An 11,900-nucleotide genomic window follows, 5' to 3' on the forward strand; every position below is an offset into this window, starting at 1 on the left:
TATTAAGAATTTGTTTATCTATCTCCACAGTAGGGCATTTGTTGCTAAGTAACTGCCAACAAGCCATCACTTCATCCCATCTTAGTGCTCCCTGTAGGTGTTTTAAATGGTCACCAACATTACCCATAGCATGCTTTAAAGATTAAAAAATAAACTGTGAATTTGATCATAACAGTACCCCAACAGAAGACAAAATGTATTTGATGCTCATCATTTTCACCTGGAAAGTGTTGCCAGTCTTTTATCTTTCATTAAATACTATCTATTCTTTCCATTAGATGTCTGCAACCATTACAGTGTACAGCTCAGCTTCATTCAAACCCCAGAAAACACACTATTAACATACAACTGATGTCACTGTGGCTACAGTTCTTGTGATGGCCAATAGTTAAAGGAAATGATTCAGTAACAGGACATGATATTTAGGTAATTAGTATCTGTTAAGTGAGTTAATGAGGCTCAGAGCTGAAACTTTCTTTCCTTCTTCCACTCCTCTGGGTGCTCTGAACTCCTCTATATGTACACAAAAAAGAACAATCTGGAGTGAGAAATCACACATCTCATATTCCCCATTGGATACCGATGTTGGGACACAGAGAGATAAGAAATTTGGGCTTTTTACACTTACCAGAAAGCGATAAAGAGAAATGTATCCCTTCCCTTGGATTGTTTGAGCAGTCAGAAGAAAAAATTATTGGCCCTAGTAAAGACTTTTATATTAGGTGAAAAAGGGAAGAGAACAAACAGATGGTCCAACTTCTCTAAACATGTCCTGGGGGAAGCTACTTAACTTTTCCCTAATCTCTTCAGAACTCAAAGACAAAAGGCACCTTTGAAGACTTTATTTCAGGCAGAAAATTCTTTTAAACTCGAATCATTGAAACAGGTTTTCAAAAGCAGCATCTGAATATGTTAGAAACCCACGGCAGAAACCATGGCAACACTCAAGTTCATAAGAATCTGTAAAGGATATGAGAATATTTGACCAAGTATCAGTAACTCTGTTGCAAAACAACACTGTGCTCTTTTGCTTCATACCTAGTGCCATTCTTCAGAAGAGGAATAAGGAGAAGAAGTCATGATCAGATAATCTAATAAGCAGCTAAGGCAATATGGTCTTCTCTTTATTATTAATAGTCAGCAGCAATTCCAAAATAAAACCAAAATCTTTATGTGTTGTTTACAGTAATCTACCATTATCCTTATCTTAGACATTGGAGTGGAAACTGAAAGGACTGTCTGTGGAAGAAACATATACTAGTATAAATGCTCAGAGCTCTCATGTTTGGGGAGATATTCAGGCCATGGATGTAATAAGCTCATGTACAGTGTCAGAATTTTAGACCCCCTTAGCCTTCTATTTTTGCATTCCAGGAAGGAGAATAGTTTTTATTGCATAAACTATAATTAGTAAGTGGCTGAAAGACAGAAGCAAAATCAGATAAAGTTACAAACTTCCTAAGGAACAGTGTGAACACCGTTGCTTTCAACGGCAGCACAAGTCAAACTGTGTAGCCTGTGAGAGAAATGCTAAAAAAGCTCAGCTTGTCATTTTCAGTGACAAGAGCCAGCTGTAGTAAAAAATTCTTTCCCCCTGATTCCATGGAGCCCAAGGACTGCTCTGAAAAATCTTTTAATGTGGAACAGAAAAAAATACTACTTTACATATTTGAAAAACACTCTTGATAATGTAAGGTATCAGATGTCTAGAAGTCATTAATTTGCCAGCCTTTCATGTTCTACCACACTGGAGGTCACTAGGACTTTTAAAAGATAACCTTAAAAAAAATTTTTTTATATTTACATTTCCAAGAGTGCAAGATTAATCACAAGAGATGCCTGCCAAAGCAGAAATCTTGTAATATTTAGCTCTTAAATATGTATTTTTAATCTATAGAAAAAAAAAAACCAAAAAACAGCTTACAGAGGCGGGCTTTATATCCAGTTTTACAGGTAGAAATACGATTTACCAAGACTGAGCTAGAGTCACAGCAAGGGCCTGGAAAGAGAAGTGCCTTTTCTGGTGATCTTCAGGTGCCAAGATCAGCCAAGAGAAGTGAACTGATTCTTCCAAGGTAGTTGACTCTGGGTTATGCTCCAGATGGGACTGTTGTCAGCTGGCCTAAATCCTTTATGGTTACCTCGTTTCAAAAGATGGAGGTGCCAGGCCAAGTGAACTGAGTACAGACTAATACAGGCACCAAGGGGTCCCAACTGCACCTTGCAGTCTTTCAACAAGTCAGAGGTTTGAGGGCAAGTAACATCTACATCCAATTTGTAGACCAGATTTCTGTTTAATCAATGCACGGTCCTTCCAACTAGCAGCAAATGACTACAGGTGATATAGTTCTGAGTTAATGATAACACTTCAAAATCAGATGTTGTTTGTCTTTATGACAGATCAATTAAGATCTCTGTTCAAGTACAGTCAAGGCAAGCAAATAAAACACCAGGACACATTAGGACCAGGATGTCCAATATATATTAAATCAGCACAATGCCATTCAGAATAACCCATGTTATGTCCTTTGCATGAAATACTATGTTTGGTTCCAGTTGCCCTAGCAATGTAACAATAACTTTGGAAATTCAGTAATAGGCAATAGTTTAGAGCACGGACTCATAACAAAGTATAAAAGTACAAAATACTGAGTAGTACAGATAAGAGTGTCTTATTTATCTGTTCTCATAACACAAGAAAAATAATGCACCTAACACAAAACAGAGTAAATTTAATATCGATAAAAGGAAAAATCTGACTGCTTAGCATGTAGTTAGCCAGCAGAACTTCTTTATATCAGATGCCACTCAGATGAGAATAATGATCTATAGCTACTGAAAGAGCCTGTCTCAAGCAGCACATACCTCTGTCAAACTCTAGTCAAAAAAAGAAAAGGAATGTGCCACTTGGAGGATCTTAGTTCCATTCCACCAAGCTCTGTGTGAGAAACCACTAACAGAAGAGTCACAGAGCATCCACCTGTCCTGGTTACTCTCCAAAGCAGGAAGCTGAGGATCTCTTTCCAAATCCTTCTTTACTGTACCTGATTCAAAGAGGGAAACAGAAGCCTTGTTTCCCAAATAGTTGTACAGCACCTTAGAAATCATGGAACCAGTAACTTTTCTGAGTTTGTTTCTTCCAGTGTTTCCTGCTAAAAAGATTGAGCTGGACTTAGATTCAGCTATAAGAATATTGAGAATATTGCAGCATCTCTTTCCACACTTGCCTTTGGTACTCAAGTATCTTTTAAGAACACAGCTTGTGCTTTGCTCTTTTCCTTGGCATTAATTCCTTTTTGGCTTCTGTAAAATCCTTTTGTGCCTTCTTTGTAGCACCTGGGTAATTAAGAATTAAAAATCTCTGCATGGCAGAGCACCTCAGTACTTCTGTGGATTTAGGTCAACTCATTTACAAAGCACTTCACATGCACTGATAAGAAAACGAGGAAATTCCATTTCTTCTGTGTTGGTTACACAGAGCTCTCAGAAGAAGCTAAAGACCATTAAGTAGATGAATAACCCATGGCAAACAGAGCCTCTGATGATATTTTAAGAACGCTTTCCTGTTTCAAAGCACAATTATTACTATTTTTCCTTTGACAGTGCTTTTTCTGCTAGATAGTTCTGCTGAAAGCTGCTTTTCTCTATTACACTGTTGATTATAATAGACTAGACTTCTGTTGCAGTCTGGTTGCACCATCTCCAACCAAAGGCTCATGGACAGTGTTTGCCTGCAAGATCCCCTGACATTGCTTTCAATTAAAGGGAAAGAAAAAGCTAAAACTAAGACCAGTAGGGAGCACAACATTCAGTGTGATATTGCCACTGGTACATTACTTAATGTTTTCATGCCCATGACTCCATGAAGTTTGAAATCTACTGATCAGGCTAGGCTGAGCTCTCAGGGGTTCATTGTTTTAATTAGAATTAACTAGGAAAACTAATTTGAATACATTATTTCCTAATTAAAATGTAATCTGGTTAATCAAAAAGTCAATTTACTGGTTAGATTATATGCTATTTTAGTATGTTTATCATATTTACTTGGGAAAGAATCCATTGTCTCACTACAAAGCATGAAACTAAAAGCAAGTTAAAGGCAGAAGTAAAGGGAAAAAAAAAGTAGTAACAAATTGGCAATACAGCTTAAAGTTGTACTGCATTTACTCACTGAAATGTTTCTATGAATGAGACACAGGTGCTGAAAGCATCCTTCTGGCTAGAAAATGCTAACACTTAGAATTCTAGGTGTACTTAATTTTTGAGACTTGAGCATCTTGTTTCTTATAACCATAACCTTGAAACTAACTGTATTTTTAAAGAAAGTCCAGTTTCTAATAAATGGGGGGGAATTAACAAAAAAATAGATATGCCTAATCCAAAAATTGCAAGTTTATGGCATCAGCAATAATGGGGAGTAGTATCCTCAGTGTCTTTTGTCCAAAATTGTAACTGTTTCAAGCCTCTAGCAGAACCACCAAGCCATACTCATCTCATCCTCATCTTGCTCATGCAAGATAAAAAAAATGCACATGTATCTACATACAAATCTAACTAGCTTTTACAATAATACAGCAACCCCTTTTCTTAGTAACATCTATGTTTCAACATGAGTTCAAAGACAGATACACCATTGAGTTACTCTCTTGAACAACAAACGTAAGAACAGGAGTACTGAGTCAGAGCAAGGGTGAGCTATAGCCCAACATCTTGTTTCAAACAGTACTTGCAACTGAAAGCTTACAAAGAGCACGAAGGCATATATAGTATATTTCTCTAATATTTTGATAGTCTCCAATCGTTGTCAGCTCAAGCACTTTCTGAGCTACATGTGGTTGCTATTTATTTATATAATCTTCAACAGATTTCTTTTCTGCATACTTGTTCCATGACCCCATGTAAATTTTTAGTGCCCATTAAAACTTAAACTAACCAACATGAGTACTCCAGCACAGCACTAAAAGCAGCTTCAAGTTCAAACACTGTGCTGTTATCCATGAAACATTCTTGCCATTCCCAAACTTCAGTCAACCTAGCAAGCCCCATCCAAAACATCAAAAAAAAAAATCAATCTGTTCACTTTATATTGTCTATATTCTCTAAACCTCTAAACCACTGCTATAGCCTAAACCTTAAGAGTATTTACCTGAGAAACATGTGCCAGCAATGGATAAAACCTCAATCACAAGCCTTGGCTTACTCCTTATCATAGGCATATGAGAATTCAAGCATGAATTAGCAATGCATCTATTTTTTTTTTTCCATTCTTACTGTCCTAGTTTTCAACCTTAAGAAGAAACATTAGGTAATCCTAGGCTTTGGCACAGCAACCCACTGTACAACAGCACTGCAGCAACTGGCTACTCATTGCAATCATCAGGCTCACAGCTAAACTTAAATCATTTATTTCAGCCAGCCCAGGCTTCAGCCTGCCTCTGCAGGTCCTTAAGAGCCCTTCAGCAGTAAATATTGTTCTTGGTTACTGCTGTCTCTAATAAGAACTCCAACAACACTCTGACCTTCTGCTTTACATCAGTGACCCCTGCCTCTGTCACAGTTATATCTAAATCACTTGCCTCTCTTGGCATTGACCATTAGCTCCTCACTTTTGTCCCTAATAATGCAAACCCTAATTCAGATTTCTCTTTGGGTTGACAGATGCTGATGACTCAAGTTTAATTGAGAAGATTTGGCCTGATGGCACAGAATTTCACCAAATTCATTTTAAAAGCATTTTAGTTCATTATTCATTCTTATACTAGCCAGAATCTCTTCCAGTGCCAACACAGACATCAATTCCTATTCACCGTAGCTGCTGAAACCTGGGAGAGATGAGATTCTCAGTAGCCTCTAATGGTGCAATTAAGGAAAGCTATAACGATGGCAGTTCTTTTGAGCTCTTCAACCTATCATCTCTAGCAACTGCCTAGCTCCAGAAGGGAACTGATATCTAATTAGAAAGCTGTAATGAAGAGAGACTCGATGGAGCATCCTGCAGAGACTCATGTGAAGTCTGGCTTAGTGAGTCCAAAGGAATTTTCCTGCCTTCTCCATATGCTTCGGAGGTCCCACTCCAGCACTGCAGTATATGCACCAATAATCCCCATTGATTTTCCACAGTACAGATGTCCTGCGCTGACTGTTGTATGCACTTATGGGGAAAAAGAAGCCCAATCTCACTAGAAATCAAGCAAAGTAGTTTTAAGGTCATCAAAATAGATTTTCCAGCTGTTTGTACACATTGGTCTCAGGTGGTTTCTGCACTAATGTTATCCACAAGATTTGAAAAATATAACACTGTAATTATTTTTGGCAAGAACTGACAGTTCTCAGGATTAAAAAAAATGATCTAAAAACTATTAGCCTTTTTTTCTTTTTTATACTACTGATATTTCTATTCAGTATTTCAATCATTGCAGACATATAAAAGCAAGTAATGTTTACTATCAGGAAGACATTATTAGAGAAAATACAAAATATTTTTGACATTTTTATCCCTGCAACTAAGAGTCGTGTCCAAAATTAAAGCAGAGATCCTCAGGAAAAGCCTACGCTGCAATTACCACAGAATACTAAACTGACAGGACAATGTTTTCTCAGGCAACCTGCAAAGATCCATTCCTCTTTCTGATACAGGGACAGTAACACTGCTTAAGTTCTTGCAGACATGCAAAATTTGTGCACTGCAAGCTGTCTCTGTCTCAAATGCACTGAACAAGCTGGGTAACAGAATGAACGTAAATAGGAAATATCTAATAAATAATTGTCACAACTCCAAGAAACACAGCTCCAATCTTAGAGTGCATATGTAAGATTTACTTCTAGTCTCCACTTAAAAAAAAGAGACTTACTAAACTGCCTTCAATAAAACATTTATGATCACTACTAACACTTGCCTACTATTAGGAGAAAAACATTATATGAGAAAGTGTAGAACAATCTCTCCAACACAGGGATTGCCAACCAAAATGAGCAATTTTTCTCAACAATTATAAATAGTAAGAGCAGCAGTATTAATCATTTTGACCCAGAGTAGACTCCTGAGAAATCAGCTTGGTACTGTGCTGATTTTTCTTGACGACAATGATACAGATCTAGCCTTAAATCACAAAGTTGAACTTTCTCTACATTTGTGGCTAGAATTGTATTTTCTAGTAAATGAATGAGATTTGCACCTTTTTCTCATGGACCTGCATACACAGAATATCTTTACTGTAATACAGATATTGCTTATTAGACAGAATCTTTCCCTTTCCAAATAGAGAAATAACATGTCAATCTCTCTGCTATCAATTACATTGCAGCCATTCTGACATCACAAATCCTATAACAAAGGCAAAAGCACTCCAGAAGCAATGTTGGAAATTGAGAAAATTAAGCATAGCCTCCATTTTGCATAAATCACTGCCTGTAGTTCTACATTTTAACCACAAGCCTGATCCAAATAAAAGCTCTCTGTAGACTTTAGTAGACTGCAGTTCAAAACTTGAAACTGCCTAGTTGCTTTTTCTCTCCATAGAAATTCTGTGGCTTATAGCAGTGGTCCCCAAAGTAGGGCGTGCACACAAGGAAGAAAATATTAGAACTTCAGTAGTGCATGTATATAATTTATTTGTGAATAAATATACATATATTGGAGGGTGTGCTCAAAAATCTTTTAGCTATAGGGTTGCACGATCAAAAAAGCTTGGAGACCATGGCATATAGCATGACTATAGAAAAGGAATATGTTACAACATTTCAGTCCTTTCAGAGGGACTAACAGTGCTAAAATATCTTTTTGATATTGGGTTTGGGATACAAATTCTAATCCATCTAGGGAACAAGGGCAAGCAAGAAGGAAGTCTATTCGAAGTGTCAAAAGTGTTCTCAAGCATAAGCTTCTAGTCCCAACTGTGTTCAGTTCCCTACTACCAACAATTTTCACTGATTTCAGCAAAACCAGATTTTCACTCAGATCTTTGAGCAGAGAGTACTAAGGTCTGTGTTAGTTTTCAGCAGGATAAAGATCTTATTAAGACTAAACACAGTAGCAGAATAGAACCTTTAATCAATACAGAATGCACTTCCACTTTACAGAGTAAAACAATATGACTGAAAGTGTAGTAAGTGCTGAATTCAAATTTTCAAATATTTTATAGCACCATTCTCTACTGTTCCACAAGAAAGTTGGGCTACTTTTTCTGTAAAATTTTTGTTTCAAGACTAAAATTTATTTACACAAAGGTTTAGAATTAACTTTCTGTGACTTTAATTAATTACCTACAACTCAACATATGGTAAAGTAAAATCCTTCCTGACAGCTTAAACAAGAAGGTTTATCAGGTCAGTTGCTGAACTTGATAAGACATGCATTGACCTAAACCAACATTTTTTCGTCAATCCATCCAAAAGGCCTTAGCAATATTTCAGAATGATAAAAAGTGAGCAATGGTAGGTTAGCCAGGAAATCAGTATCTGAGTTGCTGTAACTTTTGAGGTTTTGTGTCACAGATTTCTGTTTCTTCTTTTACATTACCAATATTTCTGGTAATATATATATTAATATAAACAATAATTGATACAAATACAAACAGAGGTAGTTCTATAAATTAGAAGCTGTTCTATCCAATAAGATTTTTTTTTTTTTGAAAAAAAAAAAGGTCACTTAGTCTCTTCATGTGCCTGGATATCATTCAGGACAATAAGATGTCATTTGGAAATGTATACAGCACATACACTGAAACATCTAGATACTTAGTGCTGAGACTTCCTCCTGTTTCCAACAAGGGCACTCTATGTCAAAATGGCAGAGCAGATAAACCCAAAAGATGTGCCACAGTTTAAAAAGAAGTTACAGGCTTAATGAAAAAAAAAAAAATAAAACAAGCTATATATTCTCTTATGAAGGTTCTGCATTACAATCAGGCTATTGTAACAGTTTCTTTCATAGTCTAGTAACGTAAGTTCCTAAACCACCACTAGGACATGTTCAAGCTTTATGTAAAATACTTTATGTAAAATAGCCTTAGTGAAGTGAGTAACTATTCCTTTGCTCTGAGTCTTAGCTAACGTTGAATTAACATTGGCATACGCTAGGCATTAGTTCCATTGCAATTAGTTGATAATTGCAGAGTTAGAGACAAATTATGTCTCCTGTCCTTTAGGTGCAAGATGGGATTTCAAATAGAATGTGAATGTATCCCCTAGATTGCATTTCAGAGGTGTTTCAGTAGAATTTAATATCATTGAAATAATTTCTAACTAAATATTCTCATTTTGATTTGACACTGGCAAAACAATTGACTGATCAGATTTATCCATCATGGTCTCATTTAATAAAGTCTAAAGTAACAATGTACTAAAGAAAAAGATACCATTCTAGATGATCTGATATAAATAATTAATTTCATAAGAATTATTCTTTTACAACTTATTATGTATAAGGACAGAATTAGCAATTTCACTATATAAAAAGTAAATATTTTTAGATTCTAGAAAACAAGTTAAATCTTAATTTAATGGAACAGCTAAAAAATTCTTGCACTGTAAGAACATCTATTAGGGGCCGAAACCTGGAACGCTAGACAAAATCTTTTGGATGATAGCCAATTCATTTCACATACACTTGAAAGTAAGAAAATTCTTCTTTTTTTTAAACAGTACTAAAAAAAAAGAGAAAAAAAAATAAAAGAAAAATAAAAGAAAAAAAAAGAAGTGTACCTTGATATTTTAGATATCATCTGAAAAATTTTGATAAACTGCCTGAAGCAGTAAATATGTAGGGCTGCATGGCTGTGGCCAAAACAAGAATGAGTTACTAAGCAAGTAGATGCAGTGAGAAGGGAGGGATTTAGTGATATTGGCTGTCTTCAACAACATAAAAGTTTTCAAAATGGGAATCAAGAGGCAAAATAGGAAACAGAAGTATGAAAATGTGAAAAAAAAGAAAATACTTCATAGAAAAGCAGGGTAACTGTATATGAAATAAGAACAAAGGGGCATTTGAAGATGCATTTCAAGAGAGAAGTGATACAACTGAATCATTATTTATGGCAGGAAGAAAAAGAAAATGGCATGAGCACATATATCTTTTTAATCCAAATCTTGGCAATGCCATGTATGCAGGTTTACATACTTCAGGATGAGAGAGCTGCTCAAAACACTGAAATAGAACTTGTGGGCTGGAATAGTAACAGTGAAAGAAAGTCAATGTTTTCTATTTATTTATTTGTCTTTGCAGGAAGAAATTACATTTTCACAGAAATATACAAGCTCACAATAAATACTTACCAAATAGTGAATTATTTTAAAATACCTCAAGAGACGCTACTTACATAGAAATATTTAAGAAATGAATAGGAAGAATGACTTTTTAATATACTTGATCTCCTCGGATTCATTCTAATATAAAGCAAGCATTCCAGTCATTGGAAATTGTTTTTCCCTTCTGTAAACAAAATTCATGTGCTGTAAGAGTCATCAACAATTTTGCCCTGAAAACTTCAGCAAGCTTAGCTCTTCTACCTGATGAAAATGGAGGCTATGTATTGTCCTGATTCACAGCTTCAAGCTTCTTTTAAACTCAAACAACATTTCAATGAACACTTCTGTCTGGTCCTGACCATAAGGAGAGTGCTTTGTACTGTGCGTTGGGGCCAGCGCGTATGTCCCTCACATACAGAAACAGCCAGGTGGCAAAGCCACCCACCCGTGTAACACATGTGCCACAATCTTCTCGTTCCTCCTGCTCTCCTCCAGGTCTGAAGCACCTTGTCTGACAGATCAGCTATGGGACACAACACACACAACATCGCTTCGGCAAGATGACACTACCGGACGGGCGCATAAGAAATACCATAGGAGAAACATAGTACTAGGTTCACACTGAGCCCGCTCTCCAGTTTAAACAAACAAAAGCAAACCAACAACAACCAAACCCCACCTTGTCTACTGAAATCACTCTTAATTAAGTATTCACTTGAGCATACAAACTTTCTTTGCATAAGTTATTTGCACGCATAGGACTGCGAACAAGCACCTCCTCTGCCTGTGTCCAGCCTGTGACCATGGCGACAAGACCGCGGCACCGCCGCCGCGGGCAGCCCAGCCCAGCCCAGCCTCGCCTCGCCGCGGGAAGCGCAGCCCTAAACGACCGCCCGGGTCTAAGGAAGCAGGCACGCGACCGAGAAGCCCCGGGGAAAGTTTCCAGACCCCCACGGGGGCGGCCGAGCCCCCGCCCCGGGAGCGGCAGCAGCAGCCCCGCCCGGGCACCCCAGTGCCTCTCCCGGCGCACCCGCCTGGCACCCCGTGGCCGGTCGGCGGGACAAAACCCTTATCCCGCACCATCCCTTCTTCCCTCCCGGGGCTCTTACTCTTTGGCCGAGACGCCCAGCAGGACTGAGCTGGCACGGCTGCCGAGCTCCTTCTTCTTGCTCCCCTTGGTGGACATGGCCGCGGAACCCGACGCGTCCGTCGCGTTGCTTGGTGACCTGTCTCGCCGAAGGTTGCGGGTCCAGCGCCGCCCGGCGGCCCAGGGGCTCTTCGCCCAGTCCCTCCCCGGCATTGTCCCTGTCCCTGTCCCCGTACCCCCCGGGAGGAAGAGGCGACAGGAGAGGCCCCGTCGGGCGGCACCCACGGCGGCAGGAGGGGCCGGTGCAGCCGCCTCAGGGCAGCGGTTGTGCGGTGAGGGGGCGCCCCGCGCAGCTCCCGCCCGCGCACCGTGTCCACCTGGGGCGGCAGGCGAGGCGGGGGAAGCACGGACACGGCCCTCGCCGCCGTCTTCATGTTCAAGAAACCAAAAACGTGATACAAAGTGCCCTTGCGGAATGAAGCTTAGCTTGGAAGTTGACGACATATCGCTTTCTGAGCTTACCCAGCGGCCTCGGGGATCTTTCTAAATACAGTAATTCGAAAAAAGC

General features: G+C 38.7%; 1 protein-coding gene across 1 annotated transcript in view; it reads right to left on the bottom strand.

Annotated features, from left to right (window-relative positions):
- Positions 1-11,545, bottom strand: part of ADGB (androglobin) — a gene marked incomplete at both ends in the record, with an annotated part of 111,274 nt that extends 99,729 nt beyond the window's left edge. Inside the window, one exon of the mRNA XM_080341439.1 lies at positions 11,355-11,545. Within this exon, the coding sequence (XP_080197565.1) occupies positions 11,355-11,545 (191 nt within the window). The remainder of the gene's footprint in view (positions 1-11,354) is intronic.
- Between the last annotated feature and the right edge of the window lie 355 nt (positions 11,546-11,900).

The sequence above is a fragment of the Nesoenas mayeri genome, assembly GCF_963082525.1.
Source record: "Nesoenas mayeri genome assembly, chromosome: 3".
Classification (NCBI taxonomy): Eukaryota; Metazoa; Chordata; class Aves; order Columbiformes; family Columbidae; genus Nesoenas; species Nesoenas mayeri.